At 37.7% G+C, this 18315-nt stretch overlaps 1 protein-coding gene across 1 annotated transcript in view; it reads right to left on the reverse strand.

Moving 5' to 3' along the window:
* Smchd1 (structural maintenance of chromosomes flexible hinge domain containing 1) overlaps positions 1 to 18315 on the reverse strand; it is a 135405-nt gene that overhangs the window by 30697 nt on the left and 86393 nt on the right. Inside the window, exons 30-37 of the mRNA XM_057758546.1 lie at positions 14784 to 14909; positions 12486 to 12565; positions 12125 to 12282; positions 10499 to 10614; positions 9060 to 9124; positions 1284 to 1371; positions 587 to 718; positions 170 to 322 (exon numbers count right to left, since the gene is read on the reverse strand). Of these exons, the coding sequence (XP_057614529.1) occupies positions 170 to 322; positions 587 to 718; positions 1284 to 1371; positions 9060 to 9124; positions 10499 to 10614; positions 12125 to 12282; positions 12486 to 12565; positions 14784 to 14909 (918 nt within the window). The remainder of the gene's footprint in view (positions 1 to 169; positions 323 to 586; positions 719 to 1283; positions 1372 to 9059; positions 9125 to 10498; positions 10615 to 12124; positions 12283 to 12485; positions 12566 to 14783; positions 14910 to 18315) is intronic.

Below are 18315 nucleotides of genomic sequence, written 5' to 3' on the forward strand. Positions count from 1 at the left end.
AAGATCTGAGTAATGATGGTTCTAGATCCAACTGTAATAGCAAAATCACAAATATTTCAACTGATTTTTAGATTTACTGCACTAAACATAAAATATCAGAAAATCTTCCTAGGTCTATATACAAAAAATAGGTGTGTTATGGAAGTTGGAAAAGATCTAAGAAACTTACCGTGATTTCAGCAGAACCGTTCACAAAGGGAAATTCAAGTGTCCTAACTTTCCCGATGAAGAGTGGGGTATCAGTGTCCTCCTCATTAAAACCTTTAATGGTAGCTACTACAGTGCCAACCAAATCCATTCCAGTATGATTACCATAATTATCCTTAAAATACACAGTGGGAAAGAGCTAATTAGAAGACAACAACTAAGAGAAGAGCACAAATAAATCAGAAACAAGACACTTTCTCTATTCATTGATAGCTCAATATAAAAATGCTTTTAAATATTTAATTCACTCATTCAAGCTTTTCCTGTAGGTTTAAACTGAATTATCGATACTACTCTGTAATAGCCATTCTGAACCTGAATATCAAAGCCAATTACTCTTGTTAAACTCTGTAGTGTTTGAAGAAGACATAGACATTACTGTGATACTGAGATGTAGGTCTCTGACCAAGGTCCTGCTGGCAATAGAGCGAACATTAGAAACAGCTGGGGTAGCAGGTTGGACATCAGGAACCAACTTCATAGGCTGATTAGGCAGAACATCAACTATAACCTTAAAAACAAAAGCAACACTCATATTGACAATGCATTCTTATGAATACTCTTTCGGGGGAAGACAAAGGACTGCATATACTAAATAAAATTTTATCCTCGAAAATTCCATTAATTTCTTAAAATAAGTTTATTCTATCCTAATTTTTCTGAAAAATCACAATATAAAAATCCTTGCTTAACCAGTTTCACTTGCAATGGGTTTCAGTTATTTGTCATCAATCATTGCTCTGAAAATATTAAATGAAAAATTCTAGAAATAATTATAAGATTACATAGTTTACTTCAGTATACTATTATAATCTTTTGATTTTATTGTTATTGCTAATGTCTCAGTGTGTCTACTTTATTCAACTTAATCATAAGAAAGTGTACGCAGGAGAAAACGTAGTTAGCACTAGCTTGTGGTTTCAGGGACCGATTGAGTCCTAAAAGGCCTCCCATGAGAAGGGAAATAAATGGCTTTTGCATTTATATTTTGTATCTAATAATTAATTCACTTTAAAACCAGAAACTTCACTTATAAAATGAGTAAACACCATAGTACATAAACTAAAGTTACAAACCTGCTCGCTGCTGAGCATATTTGTTTTATCAATCATAAAGTCAAACTGGATACAGTATGTCCCGACTTTGCTAGGGGTTGCTTTTTCCCTAAAATAAAGAGGTAAAAGCAATACTTTATTTAACCAAGAGTGAATGAGTTCAAAGCATTAACATTTGTTTCCTTTCACAACAAGCAAATGAATAAAAGAATTACTAATACTGCAATACTTTCATTAACGTAATATTTATTTTAGGTTTACTTATTATATACGAGTGTTTCCCCTTCATGTTTGTATATACAACATGTGTGTGCCAGAAGAAGTCAATAAAAGCTGTCAGATCAGCTACAGGGAAACCCTGTCTCAAAAAACCAAAAAAAAAAAAAAAAAAAAAAAAAAAAAAAAAAAAAAAAAACCACAAACCAACAACAACAAAAAGGCTGTCAGATCCCCTGGAACTTGGGATCTGGAGTTACAGAAGGTTGAGTGCTGGGAACCAAACTTAGGTTCCCAGAGCAACAGGCATTCTCAACTGCTGAGTCATCACTCCAGGCCAGGATTTCCTATATCTGCTTAATCCTAGGACCCTCTCAGCTGTGAATTTGCTCACACAAGACCCAGAACAAAGATTCTAGATATAGTAAAAGTAGAAATGACAGGAATACACAGATATGAAAGTAAACACAAGAAACATGGTGAATTATGTGTCCTTTGGGTTTTGTTTCATCTGCACAGTATCAACTACCAACTAACAGTTTTATAATTTCAAAGTTATAGGTCACCTTACTAACCTTCCATGTGACTTTCTTTTTAAGCTTTAATTAATTAATTTATTTATTCCTTCATTTATTTATTTATTGTTTTTTCAGGGCATGGTTTCTCTAGCTTTGGAGCCTGTCCTGGAACTCACTTGTAGACCAGGCTGGCCTATACTCACAGAGATCTGTCTACCTCTGCCTCCCGAGGGCTGGGATTAAAGGAGTGCGCCACTGTTGCCCAGTCAGGCAGTATTTTTAATGTCTGACTTTATATATTCAATTTGTTTATTGTGATTTAATCATCAATAAGAAATTCAGGGCCTAGAGATATACTTAGTCTATTTGAACCATATTCAACCATAATGAAAATAAGAAAGTGACAGTAAAAATTAAACAGATTTGCCTCCAAAGGACAAAAACAAAAATAAAAAAAACCAAAAACACCAAAACCCAAAAACCTTCCCTGAAGCAAACAGCTATGTCAAAAAGTTGCTTGCAGATGTTTACAAGTTAACAGCTAAAACGTATAATACAATAGCATGGGACCCCAGAGGCACTGAGTTTCACTCCTAGGCTTACATTACTCCTGGGAGCCAATTCTAGAGCACAGCTAAAACCTAAGGCAGATGGATTCCCAAGGGTGGTGCAGCCCAACTCTGAATCACCTTCATCTCTAACAAGAGAAGCAAACATAAACCTTCTTTGGACAAGACTGTTACTCTCAACAGACAATCATCTTTTTAACAGTAATGTCTAAAATTAAGCAAAATAACAAAATAATCCCCCCAAAATAATCAAGTATATGAAGAAACAAACGAACTAGACTGAAAATGAACAAAACCAATAGATCCCCCAAGGAACCTAAGGGAACTCTAGACAGACTTTTGCTTTACAGGCTAATAACAGAAAAGACTTTAAAAAACAAAGCAGTGAACCTTCATAAAAGAAGTGGCACAAACCTGTAGTCCTAGTCTGACAGAGACTGAACAAGAATTGGAGGCTGGAGCCAGGCGGTGGTGGTGCACACCTTTAATGCCAGCACTCAGGAAGCAGAGGTAGGTGAATGTGTGTAAGTTTGAGGCCAGCCTGGTCTTCAGAGCAAGTTCTAGGACAGCCAGGGCTACAGAAAAACCCTGTCTAAAACTTATAGATGGATGGATGGAAAGAATAGTTCCAGGACAGGAAGGGCTACAGAAAAAGCCTGTCTCAAAAAGCCATAGATGTATGTATGTATGTATGTATGTATGTATGTATGTATGTATTATGTATGTATGAACAAACAAACAAACAAATAAACAAAAATAGTTCCAGGGCAGTCAGGGCTACAGAAAATCTTACCTTAAAAAGCCATTAAAAAAAATAAATGGAGGATGGATTGGGTGATACAGCAAAACACACACACACATGCATGTGCACACATTCGCGTGCGAGCATGCGCGCGCGCGCACACACACACACACACACACACACACGAGGTGGGGAGAATATCAGCTGATCATGCCTGTAGTCCAAGGGATTCAGAGGGGTGGAGACAGGAGGATCATTTGAGTCGAGAAGCTTGAGCCCAACTTGAACATAACAGACCTTTCAAATAACAAACACTGAAGAGTGAAATAAAAGTACTAGAACTAAAAATGTTGATCAGAAATTGTTAACCCAAAGCCAGCCTTAACAGCAGCTCTGAAAATGCTGGAGGAAAAGGAGTGCACTTCAACATAGAGAACAACAGGCACAGATTTTCACCCACTTAAGCACGGGGCAGGCTCTACCCTACTTAGCTTCCAAGATTTGAGCATATTCAGGATGGTATATGGGAGCTTATCTTAGTTCCTTTTCTGTTGCTGTGATAAAACACCATGACAAAGGCAGTTTATAAGAGAAAGCACTTAATTGGCTTATGGTTTCAGAGGGTTAGTGTCCATGATGGCAGACAGATAGACACTTGAGTTTTTGGAAACTTCAAAGTATGCCCCTAGTGACACACCTTCTCTAACAAGACCTTCACAAACAAGGCAACACCTCCCAGCCTTCGAATATATGAACCCATACAAGGCTAAGAGCACTGCTCCCTTTATTCCACTGTTGATCAGGCCTCTCTTTAACCTTCTCTTTCAGCACAAGTCTTGACTCCTACATTAAATCTTCTGGTGCTTTTATTCTCTTTAAACTGTGTATTTATTTCTTTTGGCCTACCCACTCTTTTTCATTACAGATGTGCCTAAGACTGATTACTAACATACACGACAGAGTCAACATTAGGCTGTCTTGAACTCTTCTCTGCCTATTCCTTTTGAATTTAGCCTCAGGCAGATTCTTAGGACAAAGGCAGAAAGCAGCTATAATCTTTGTCAGTATCACAAGAATGTTCTCTAGCCTAGTTGCTAATATTACTCCGCACTGAAATCTCTTGAGATGGGCCTCTATACTCCACACTGCTTTTAGCATTACTGATTTCCAGGCTCCTACTAGGAACTCCCAAAGTCTCCCAAAAATAGCATGGTCAGGCCTTTCACAATAGCAGCCCTTATACACTGTTGCTAGACTGTAAACTCCTGTAACCACTTTGAAAAATAGTCTGGAGGTTTCCTAAAAACAAAACAAAACAAAATGACCAACAGAACTACCATATGTCCCAGATATACCAATCCTGGGCATGTATCCAAAGGACTCTATATCCTGACTACAGAGGTAACTGCACAACCATGTTTATTGCTTCTGTAATCATAATGGCTAGGGAACTGAACCAGTCTGGATGTCCAACAAATGATTACTGGGTAGCCGGGCTGAGTTCATACACAGAACTTGGGGGGCAGAGGCAAGGCGATCTCTGTCAGTTTGAGGTCAGCCTGGTCTACAGAGTGAGTTCTAGGACAACCAGAGCTACAAAGAGAAACCCTGTCTCAAAAAAAAAAAAAAAATACTGGATAATGAAAATATGGTACAGATAGACAATGAAATAAATTTTATTCCACTATAAAACTAAATGTGCTAGAAAATGGCTATAGCTGGAAAATATATTAAATGAAATTAACCTAGGCCCAGAAAGACAAATGCCCCATGTTATCTCTCATGTGGATCACAGCTCTGAAGTTTTAGATCTACGTGTTTAACTTGGAATATATATGTATAAAGGGGTCATGAATCTAGAGAGGAGCTATGGGGATAAGGGAGGCCTGAAGGTGGGCAGTACATTTGGGATGCATGGTTAAAATGAGGAAGAGGGCATGCGGTTAGGGATGAGAAACAGTGGAAGGAGGGAAAAGAAAACACAAGACTAAAGATGTAGGGAAACTTACTGGTTTGAATGAGAGTATTCTTTATAGGCTCAGATGTTTGAACACTTGATCCCAATTGGTGAAGATGCTTGAGGTAGTTTAAAAGGTCCAGGTTTCCTGGAAAGTGTCACTGGAGGAGGGCCTTGAGAGTTTAAACACCTACACCAGTGTTGTAATAGGAGCAGCGAGGCTGCGTCCCCGGCATTTGGCTGCCCGCATGGCTTTATCCAAAATAATTACACGGAAACTGTATTCTTTTAAACACTGCTTGGCCCATTAGCTCCAGCCTCTTATTGGCTAGCTCTTACATTTTGATCTAACCCATTTCTAATATTCTGTGTAGCACCATGAGCTGGCTTACCAGGAAAGATCTTAACCTGTGTCTGTCTGGAGTGGGAGAATCATGGCGACTCACTGACTCGGCTTCTTTTTCCCAGCATTCTGTTCTGTTTACTCCGCCTATCTAAATTCTACCCTATCAGAGGCCAAGCAGTTTCTTTATTAATTAACCAATGAAAGCAACAGATAGAAAGATGATCCTCCTCCATCACACCAGTTCCAGTTCCCTCTCAGTTTTTCATGCTTGTGTTGGAAGATATTGTCTTTCAAATTCCTTCTCCTGCCTATATGCCTGCCACCATGCATTTGCTGCCATAACGACTCATCCCTCTGAAACCTTAAACCTAGATAAACCGTTTGGTAAGTTCTCTCAGTCATGTTATTTAATCAAAGCAAAAGAAAATAGGCTTACTATTTTATAAGGTAATTTTAAACACATACACACAAATGTATGAGCATTTTTAAATACCAATTTTTATTACATACTAAGGAAAAAGCTATATAGATAATGTATACAAGAAGCCGTGGGTAATCAAATAAAAATCCCAGTGCCAAGTACAAGATAGTAACATGAGTTGTTAGCTAGTAATCTCAAAACAAGTCAGGCCACCATGCTTACATGACAAATATTTTACCAACTAAGCTATATTCCCATCCTTCAGAAATGAAGAGTTAGATAAAAGATACCTACCCAAAGAAAACAGTCAAATGTTCCCTTTTAGGTTGAGAATGATATAAGATGACCACTATCAGCATAAAAACTTTAAACTCCTAGTTCATTAGCAAAAAAAAAAAAAAAACCGAAACAAAAAATACTACCAAAACCAACCAACAACAACCAACAAATAGTACACATAGGAAGAGAAGGCAAACAAACCAATCACAATTTACAGACATTTGAAAGAAATGCCAAATACAACTAGAAACTAAGGAGCTGAGCAAAGATACTTGCTACAAGATCAAGAGACACAAACCAACTAGATTTCTATAACCAAAATTAAAAAGGCCACACACAAACAAAATCCCATACCCAACTATTTAGAAATTTAGAGAAAGATGTACAAGACTTTGAAAGAAAAAGAAACCAAACCTATAAACACTATAAAAAAATTTGAAAAACCAATACCAGTCTATGCCATATTTAGAGGCTGGAAGACATTCCCAGACTTCTGCCCTCACAAAACCCCAGTTTTACCACAGCTATTTTGTTTTGTTATTGGAACCTGCGATATTATTTCTAAAATTTGTATGGTAAAATAAAAGGCCAAGAATTATAGAGAGAACAATAGGGTAGAAATATTTTTTAGAGGATACCAAACTTCTAAAATATTGTAGTATTGGCAAAAGCAGGCAAATGTGTCATTAAATCAATGTGTGGCCTAGAAACAGACACATACATGAACGATTCATGACTTATTTTTATTTTTAAAGACTTTCATTTATTTATTTTATTATGTGCATATTTTTGTCTGTAATTTATTTTTTTCTTTTTGCACACCAGAGAGGGTATCAGATAACATGGGATCACAGTCATAGACAGTTGTGAGCCAATATGTGGGTGCTAAGAATTGAACCCGGATCCTCTGGAAAAGCAGCCAGCACTCTTAACCCCGAGTCATCTCTAGCCCCTGCATTTATGATTTATAACATAACTATCACTGAAGGATGCTTATCATTTCAACAAATAATCCTGAATACATATTCTGGAAAACCATCATGGTCACTAAATTTATACCATTTTCTAAGGAAATAGTCATGATTGGGGGTGTAGTTCAGAAAGAATGTATTTAATGAATGTGAGATTCTAGGCTCAATACCTAGTCATATTTGCCCTTTCTCACCCCAGAACCCCTGTTATCCCCCACCGCAGAAAATCAACCCAAAAGACCAAAGCAGAATAAATTCCAGGTTTAAGTATAACGAGAGTTAACACAGCAGATCCGAAGTGTTCTTAGGAAGACCTGTTTACAATCTTAGCCCATGTCTGGCATCTGTGAGGTACTTGTCAGCACGGGTTATACTGATTTCACACACTTGTATTACCACAGTTCCTATGAAAGGCTTACTTTTCTCCTGGAAACCTGCAAATATGGCTATGTGTCATTCAGGGATTGGCTATATTAGCACCCCAATAAAAGTCTAACTCTGCTCCCCTGATTAACTTGATAATGGAGAATTAAAGCCTTATGAGATTCACCAGGAGAGGACACTTTGAAGCTTCTAACTGCTTTCTCTTGGCCATAGTAACATGAATCTTCTCTCTGCAGATGTTGTTCTGTGACCTTTACCACAATAACTCACAGCAGTGAGTGAAATTATACTAAGTTCAGTGGGTCTTCTACTAGTGAATCACCAAACCAATTGGTCATATATTGCCGACACCATAACATAAGGGAATATTTTTATAATCCAAGTATAAAGACTACTTAAAGAGGATTAATTATAAAAGAAAGTCTCAAATCATCTGAGTTCATAAAGATCTAGAACTTCTGTCCAAGAGACCAGAAAGAGTGCAAACACTAGCCTCACAATGAGCAGAGATATCTAACAGAAGGCACAGTATTACATGACTGTAACACAGCACTAAGGACGCTAATAGCAGGAGGCTCTAAAGGTCAAGCCTGGTCTGCGTCTGCTCAGTGGGTAAAGTGTTCACTGTACAAGCATGAAGGCTTGAGGTCAGATTCCTAGCACCCATGGAAAAGGAGGATGTGGTAATACACATCTGCACCCCAGCACTGTCCAATGGCTGGCAAGCCTAGGTAAAAAGGGAAATTGCAGGTTCACTGAGACCTTGTCTCAAAAATTTAAAAAGAAAAAGGGGGGGGGTGGAGAGTGCGATAGAGAAAAGCAGCCGATGTATATACACTTCTGGCCCCATGTGCACCTACACACACACATTCACACAACACACTAAAATAAATGCTTATACTAAGGTGCTCTGATACCATAAAGAAATTCTTTTCATGTATTTTCTAAATTCTAATGTTAACACATCACAACAACCTTCCTCAAAACCATTTTTACAGAGCAACATTTAAAAACCAAAACAAAAACCAAGCAAACATGCCTTTCTACAAATACCTTCTGAATATGAATGTTAAGAAATAAAGTCGGCCGGGCGGTGGTGGCGCACGCCTTTAATCCCAGCACTCGGGAGGCAGAGGCAGGCGGATCTCTGTGAGTTCGAGACCAACCTGGTCTACAAGAACTAGTTCCAGGACAGGCTCCAAAACTACAGAGAAACCCTGTCTCGAAAAACCAAAAAAAAAAAAAAAAAAAAGAAAGAAAGAAAGAAAGAAATAAAGTCAACATTTTCTTCTTGATTATAAACTACTTTTCCTTAGGTAAGAAATGCAAATACCACTAACATGAATTATTCTACACTGAGCACACACAAAAATATAAAATGATGTAGATGGTACCTGAAATAGAAGCAGCCATCTTCTTTGTCATTGTCTTTTATTTTATTACAACTAAATGTTTCTGCCTACAAAGAGGAACAGAAGAAGGAGAAAACAAATGTTAAAAGAGTATATTCAGGGCCGGGTGGTGGCACACGCCTTTAATCCCAGCACTCGGGAAGCAGAGTCAGGCAGATCTCTATGAGTTCGAGGCCAGCCTGGTCTACAAGAGCTAGTTCCAGGACAAGCTTCAAAACCACAGAGAAACACTTGTCTTCAAAAACCAAAAGAGTATATTCAGGATGAAAATGTCTGGATGTGAAAGATGAAGAGACTGCATCTGGATTTATACATTTACAAGTACCACTGGACTGCTGGTCCTAAAGCAGTAAAGGCTCAGCTTGCCCAGCTGCTAACTTTTAAAACACATTGTTGAGATGAACCATCAACTCTGAAGTGGGTTATTAAGCTGGGGGCTCTAACAAGTTTTGGGGTCTGGTTTCCACTCTAAGAGTTCTCTCTCTCATTTGTACTACAGGGAGCCAATGGCTTTGTGTGACTACTGTAGGCCTGAAATCTGGTTTCTGAAATGTAGCTAGATGCATTCTTATGACTGAATAATTTTGAAAATATCAGGCTAGGAACATAAGAGATCTTGCTGTGTAAGCATGAAGACCTGAGTTCAAATCCCAGAACTAACATAAAAAGCTGGGCATGTTGTGTGTACCTGTAGGCTAAGGATTGGTGGGGTGGAAAAGGGATCCAAGGTCTCACTGGGTGGCTAGCATAGCAAGCGAGTTTCGGTTGGTGACAGACCCCCATCTCAGGGGAATAAAGAGATAATAGAGCAACAAAGGTAGACAACTGACATCATGTACAAGCATAGGTGTGCATGGAAGTACATTATCTGTGCACTCTCACGTATGTAGCACACACACATGTACACACAATTTAACTAGTCAAAGAATGCACATACTGGAATTTTAAAATACTGAGGACATGCTGAGAAGGTAACTTTTGATATATATATATATATTTTTTTTTTTTTTTTGGATTTTTCGAGACAGGGTTTCTCCGTAGCTTTTGGTTCCTGTCCTGGAACTAGCTCTTGTAGACCAGGTTGGCCTCGAACTCACAGAGATCCGCCTGCCTCTGCCTCCCGAGTGCTGGGATTAAAGGCATGCGCCACCACCGCCCGGCTCAACTTTTGATATATTAGCTGAATAATATTTAAATTATCTTACTTCTTTTTGTCACTTTTGTGTTTATTTGTTGTTATTTGAGACAGAATCTCTTATGTTTTCCTGGCTGTCCTGGAATTCACTATGTAGACAAGACTGGCCTCAAGATCACAGAGAGCTGTATCCTTAGCACTGGGATTAAAGGCATGTGCCACCATGCCTTGATGGTCAAACAGATTATATTATTTTCAGTTTCTTAACCCATTGGTTATTACTCACATTTGTTGGTGCCCGGCTCATGCTACTAGACAGCTTCCACAGTTTCATGGAAATGCGTGTTGGATTAATATTTTTGATGACACTACCTCCTTCAGAGATCACACTCACCATAAAATCTGTCAAGTAAACATAAAATTTACTTATTTATTTAATAGTAATATTCTGGCAAAGACAATAAGACTTTTCAAAGACAAGAAACACAAAGTAATTTGAGACCATTACTTAACCAGGAATCTTCAAAAAATGATTATAGGAAACTGTCAATTATGACAGACAATATTCTGGGGCTGAGTCTGAATGTAAAGTTCTCCTAGACAAGTTTATCTTTGCTACTAACATTTCGTTGTCTTAGCTTCAGTTTTCCATGATGCAAACCTAGCATGGAAAACCAGAATGGTGTGACTGTATGTGCTTAGTACATAAAAATTAGGCCGACTGGTCACAACACTATGCCATATGTATTTCTAGAACAAAAATATTTTTAGCCAGGTGGTGGTGGTGTGCGCCTTTAATCCCAGCACTCAGGAGGCAGCAGCAGGAGACACATCTCTGAGTTTGAGGCCAGTCTGGTCTACAGAGTGAGTTCCAGCACAGCCAGGGCTACATAGAGAAACCCTCTCAAAAAAAAAAAAAAAAAATTACATACATACATAAATATGTATATTTACTTTCTTTTATGCTTTAACTAGGTAAAGTAGCTAATGTATTGTATGTAACATTAACATTTCCGTTATATTTACCAGCTATACGTAACATGTTGTACCTGTTATACTTTATAAATTCAAAGAAAAAAGTTTTATTTTGCCCAGATTGAGCACAAAATTTATGAAGTATACAATCTATGGACATGTGTATTTTAATTACTAAAAGCTACTGTTAAACAATTTTAACCATAACTTTTTGGTGCGCTTCTTTTGCGCTCTAAGTACATACAGGCATTCACCTCTTCAAGAACAGAGAAGCTTTGTAGAAAATGCTTGAATAAAGGACATACTAATCTTCTATTGACAACAATAGCCAGAGAATACGATTACTGAGTCACATCCTACATTAGTCTGTATTTACTGAAAACTGTAATATTCATGACTAAAACAAAGATTCTGAGAAGTTATTTAATGGATGGTTGTTGTTCTGAAACATTTTAATACAACCTGATGCAATTTATTTCTACCTAATTTAAGCTAAATGGTCCTGGTATCAATGGCTGTAAGATAACATAAAAGCATATATAACAGAGTTGAGCTACATACCATTTAGTTCTTATTTCTTTGTTTTGTTTTTCATTCCTGTGAGACACTTTCACTCTGTAGCCAAAGCTGGCCCAAATTCGCTGCAGTCCTTTGGCCTCAGCTCCAAAGTGCTACACCAGTCTTTGGCTCCCATTTGAAATACCTCAGACTACCTACCATTTTATACATGGACTTTCAGTCATTCTTAAAGTGAAAGACTATGAAATACAGGATGAGGGGAAGAATTGCTCAGTTATGTGTTTTCTTTATCATTTAAAAGTAATGACACGCATGTCTTTTTTTTAAGTCATGCTGAACACCAAACATGATTTATTCCATTAATAATACTATAAGGAACATTATCACTAAAGGTTTATTAAAACTTTTTGGTACTTACCTGTGAATATGTCACCTGCTATAAAAGAGGCATCTTTATCATATTTAACATTGAGACGAATGGGCTTTTCAGGGTCTGGAAGAACCATTAACTGAATTGTTGGTCCTTCTATAGCACTCTTATTATAGACGCCTTTAACCTGTAGAGTGTGTTCTCCCCTAACAACAATGGGAAAAAAGAGGCGCAAGGTTCAAATGACATTGTCACAACTGAGAACTTCACAGATAACTAATATAAAAATTAACATTATTATTCCTACTCCATTACATTTCTTGTCTAACACTAAACAGTTATTAATCTTAAATTCAGAAATTATAAGAAAAATCAATCTCTGTAAAACCATAAAACTTTTAGTTCTTACCTTGGAGCAAAAACAGTGAATACCCCCAAATTAGCTCTGCCCTTATCATCTGTTTTATGCTGCTGGTTTGAAGGTATTAGCTACAAATAAGACAAAATAAAATAGAAAATCTTAGAAATCAGCTGGGCAGAGGTGGCACACACTTTTAATCCTAGCACTCAGGGGGCAGAAGCAGACAGATCTCGGTGAGCTGGAGGTCAGCCTGGTCAACAGAGTTCTAGGACAGCCAGAGCTACACAGAGAAACCCTGTCTCAAAAGCAAAAACAAAAACAAAACAAAAAAGAGAAAAATTCTAGAAATCTATCAGGTTCTTTTCTATTATCATGTTTCTAAAATGTTATTTTAAGCTATATTTGCAAGTAAAATTTTTAAACCAAAAATTAGTTGAAAAACATGCAAATGCTCTAAAAAATATTCAAAATGTAATCAAGCTGCAGAATTCTATGTTGGTTGTATTGATATCAGCTAAATGTCAAATAAATTGTTTGTACCTGGGAAGTACAGGAGAAAGCATAGGAGAAATACACACACACACACACACACACTCAAGTATGGGCATCACAAACTATCCTCATTCTTTTTCCTTTACCGTGCTTGCTGCTTATTCATTTGGGCATGTATGCTTTTATGATCACTGCTGCAAGACTACCTTCACAGTAATAACCAATGCTTAACAGATTGTCAGTGGCCACTTCTCCTAATAATGGTTACGTCTTAAGTTTTCATTTGTTTTGTGTGTCCCTCCCCCACCAGGTACAGGGATTCTCTGTAGCTTTGGAACCTTCCTAGTCCTCACTCTGTAGGCCAGGCTGGCCTCGAACTCACTGAGATCTGCCTGTCTCTGCCTCCCTGGGATTAAAGGCGTGCCCACCAGAGGCAGGTGGATCTCAGTGAGTTCAAGGCCAGCCTGGTCTAAAGAGTGAGTTTCAGGATAGCCAGGACTTTTACACAGAGAAACCCTGTCTCAAAAAACAAACAAACAAAACCCCACAAAAAACAAAAAAAAATCTTGATTCTCATCACTTAACTAGGGACACATATCATAAATATCATATCACATTTATTTGGTACTTTAATTTCCCACATCAGCTTTGAGAATCAACTTGTAAGATCTTGGGAAATGTGGGTTGGGATTCTGTCTGAATTAACTAAATTCAAGTGCCCTGCCAGTTTTGTACAGTATCAGTTGTGCTATTTTTTTTTTTTTTTTTTTTTTTTTTTTTTTTTTTTTGGTTTTTCGAGACAGGGTTTCTCTGTGGTTTTGGAGCCTGTCCTGGAACTAGCTCTGTAGACCAGGCTGGTCTCGAACTCACAGAGATCCGCCTGCCTCTGCCTCCCAAGTGCTGGGATTAAAGGCGTGCGCCACCACCGCCCGGCTCTCAGTTGTGCTATTATATTTAACTTATTTGGATAGATACTTCAGACTATCTGAGCATAATCTCAGGAGCATTCTTGGAACTGACTGGCAACAAGTGAGCCATTAACTTACTTCATCTATTGGTGCATTGTAAAAATTTAAAAAAAAAAAGTATAAGAACTGAAAGCTTCTCTTCTTTAACCTTGAGTAAAAAGGGTCTCCAACTTGTACAAGGTGCCTGAAGTTTCTACTCAATTCTCAACAGTTGGCTCTCTCAGTGTACATGGTAACAGTTAATACGTGAACTATGCACTATGCTCATAACTGCTCCAGTAAAGAGTGAAGAGCAGAGGACCATCACCCCAGACACCAATGCCCATGTCTAGCAGCTCTGTCTAGGACCAGGCATCTCTTTGTAAGATGAGAGGAACCATCCTAACAGTGCAATGATGGCACCTCACTATTCTGGTTATAAACTATAAACTTCACTTTATCAAATATAAAGATTCTGATTTATATTAGACACTAATAAAGATGACAGAGTATTGCATTTTTTAAAAGAGAAGGAAATGTGACGCCTGATACTATCATGAGGATAAAATGCTGATCTTTGAGGAGTGCAAGGGGGAGGAGGTGCTAGATATCAAACACAGATTTTTGTGCACTCTAGAAATCACTTTCCTTCTGAATTACACTGTCTTAATTGATTTTTATTTTATGTGTATGGGTGTTTTTGTCTGCATGCATGTCTATGTTCCACTTTCATGTCTGTGGAGGCCAGAAGAGGGCACCAGATCTTCTGTGACCGGAGTTATAGATGCTAGGAACTGAACCTGTGTCCACTGCGAGAGCAGCAACTGCTATTAACTCCCGAGCCAACGCTCAAGCCCTGAAATACAGACTTTTCAGTGAAAGATATCTAAGGAAGTTTGAAACTTACCTTCAAATTGCTAGTTTTTATGAGACTTATTTTAACATTTGAGACCAATGCAGGATTATCCCACTGGTCACAGAGTTGAACAACGAGAGGGTTAGGTAACTGTCTTCCATTGATCACTGGCATGGACTGAAACAGATACAAACATTTTAGTAAGCACAAACAAGTATGTGTCAATATGATTACTTCTATAGTAATGTTATATTTATAAATTGCTTCTTTCATCATGGAAAATAAACCTGGAAAGCCAATTTAAGTATCATAAATGACTATTTTATAGGAAAGATTAATAATCTGTTAAAAAGATAAACAGCATTTGACATTATTTGCTTGTAGCACCAATCTGTAGTTTTAATACTTCCATCAATTTTCAAGGTTTTGCATAATGGCATTTAGCAATAACTTTTAGCCCCTAATTAAAGATGGCACTAACAATCTATTTCATAAGTACAAATGCTTGTTTTCTCTCTAGCAAGTATGGAAAGCTTGTGCAACTCCAGATTTCCATGTAGTGATGTATTAATGGATATATTCAAAGGACACATTGTTTAGCAAAATACCACATAAGGCATCAATCTCATGTAAGATTTTATTTACTTATTTATTTGTTTGTTGGTTGGTTTTTTGGGACAGGGTTTCTCTGTAGCTTTGGAGCCTGTCCTGGAACTAACTCTTATAGACCAGTGTGGCCTCGAACTCACAGAGATCCACCTGCCTCTGCCTCTGCCTCCCAAGTGCTGGGATTAAAGGCATGTGCCACCACTGCCAGGCTTCATGTTAAGATTTTAAAACTTAAGTCAGAGAGAAATAAAAGAGTAAAAACATGGAAGCTGACTGATGATCTCACTCCTATCCATGTATCTTTTACTTCCTCTACCCTCCTGTCTAATCTAAGTTAACTAATTAATCAAACTAGGTTGCAGGCTGCCAAAAATGGAAGAAAGCATAATGATTTTCTATGGATAAGTTATCCAAACAAATAAGAATCTCGACAGTGGTTATATACAATGCTTGGTTTACAAGACTACAGATGACTATTACCAAAGATGATCAACAGTTTAGATTTATAAATCACTGATAGTTTTACAGACTGTCTAACTGTTGGTGTGAGTCTCACTACGTAGTCTAACCTGCATCCTAAACGTGGGTGCAGGCAAGCCTTCCTAAATGTGGATACAAGTGTACCCGCTAGTCCCAGTCTACTCTGCTTCCTAAACATGAGTGCAGATGGGGCTCATCAGTACAGCCCCACCCTAACTGCTTCTAAAGGGTGCTTCTCACTAATCAAGACTTTAAATGATGCTACAGTAGTTTTTCAGAATAGTGGAAAATGACAAATTCCAACATCAAATGTCTCTGAACATTCTGTCACTTTTACATTTTAGCAAGTTAATATTTCAGTTTTCTCATTTATAAAATTGAATAATACATGCATATATGTGGTGATTTGAATGAGAATACCTTCCAGCCATAGGTACACAAAGTTGAATACTTGGTCACCAGAGAGTGACACTATTCGAAAGGTTAAGAGGCATAGCCTTGTTAAGGATAAGGAAGTGCTATCACTGTGGTGTGCTTTGAGGTTTCCAAAAGGCTGTTCCAAGTCCAGAGTCTTTCTCTCTTTCTATTGCCTGCGGACCCAGGCGTAGAACGTGTCCAACCACTTCTCCAGCGTCATGTCTGCCGACATGCCACCATGCTCCCTCAGTTAAATGCTTTTCTTTATGAGAGTGGCCAACCATAGAAGCAGACCACTGACTAAGATCATACAGTTACACAATTTTTCCTAATGACCACACTAGCTGATCTTTCAGTTTCCCTTTCTGCTTAGCACCCACGAGAGAGAGCAACAATTGAGTCAGGAACTGCTAGAATGATCAGACATTAAATGATTACGTTTCCAGCCTCATTTACTTAAAATATATTGATAAGTAATTCAGTTTCAGATTTTATTTCAAAGTTTCTGTTGATAATTTAGAGTATCTACAAATAAACTTACAATAATTTTTAATAAACTGTCACTACTCTTTACAGTCTACCCAGTAGTATGAACTTCTTTCCTCAAAAGTAAGTGTATTCCAGAATGCATCATTAAATTCTTCATTAGCATCATAAGGTACAAAATGTTTGAAGTTTATATAATATGTTCCCCCCCCAAAATAAATGCACTACCTTATCCATGAAGTCCTTATTCAACACATTACTAAATAACGAAGAAAAAAGGAACCACCTATTTTTGAGAACAAGTTATCATAACCAATTTCTGTTTTCTCATGAATCAGGCACGAGCACAGGTATGAGCTCTTCTTAGCTGACTTAGTTCTTCCTCGGGATCACTACTTGGATACATAAATTCATTTTCCTTCACTGAAAAGTGAAAGTTATAGTTGGGCATGGTGGTCATGTCTACAGCCCTCGTACTCAGGAGTGGGGACAGAAGAGTGCTGTGAACTGCAGGACAAAGGCTGTAAAGCTTTAGAAAGGAGGACTAAGTAAATATATTATTGTAAGGCATGGCTCTGCAGCTAATAATGTGATCTATTCTTGAAAACCGATAAGAGTACAGTGGTTTGTTGTTCTTTTTGTTGCTGAGAGACAGTTCTAGCTAAACAACTTTGGCTGTCCTGAAATTGTAATGTAGGCACGCAAGTGGTGTGGGAGGTTCTTCTGTCTATGTGTTGCTTTTATTGGTTAATGAATAAAGAAACTGGCTTGGCCTATAGCATAGGAGGAGGAAGGCAGAGTTAGAGAGAAGCCATGGAGCCCCTGGAGACAGATGCTGGGAACTTTACCCTGTAAGCCACAGGCACGTGACGATATACAGATTAATAGAAATGGGTTAAATTAATATAAGAGTTAGCCAATAAGAAGCTAGAGCTAATGGGCCAAGCAGTGATTTAATTAATGCAGTTTCTGTGTGATTATTTCAGGTCTAAGCTAACAGGGTGGTCAGGAACCAACAAGTGGCCTTCTCCAACAGATTGGCACACCAATGTGGGTAACTACATCCACATAAAAACCTGAGAAAGCTTAAAAAGTAATCCTAGACACAAAGAAGTTTGGAAAAAACTACACCTATATTCCCAAATACTGTTTCTAAATGCTTCTTTACATTTAAAGGGGGATATGCTATAGAGATTTGCATTGGTATAGATCTTGGTTTATTGATACAAACTTAAGGTCAATCTTGTTATATGTGTATTTTTGCTTTTGATTAAGGTATTGTGATTTTATAGTTCATTTAAAAAATGTAATATATAATTTAAAAATATAGGTTAATAGATAATCGTCTATAATAGTCAATCTTGTAGTCATGTTAGTTGATTTCCTAGATGTACAGAGATATATTTCAGTTAGATAGGTATTCTTCAAATCTTTCAGAGACCTTCAAAATATGGCATTTAAAATGTTTAAAAACTTAAAGACTTTTCATGACAGTGAGATACATCTGCTCCTAGCAGCACCAAGCTACTACAAGAGGATGATGGACATTGATCCCTTATGGAGTTGGTTGACCATTTAGCAAGAAACATCT

The sequence above is a fragment of the Chionomys nivalis genome, chromosome 26 (assembly GCF_950005125.1).
Source record: "Chionomys nivalis chromosome 26, mChiNiv1.1, whole genome shotgun sequence".
Classification (NCBI taxonomy): Eukaryota; Metazoa; Chordata; class Mammalia; order Rodentia; family Cricetidae; genus Chionomys; species Chionomys nivalis.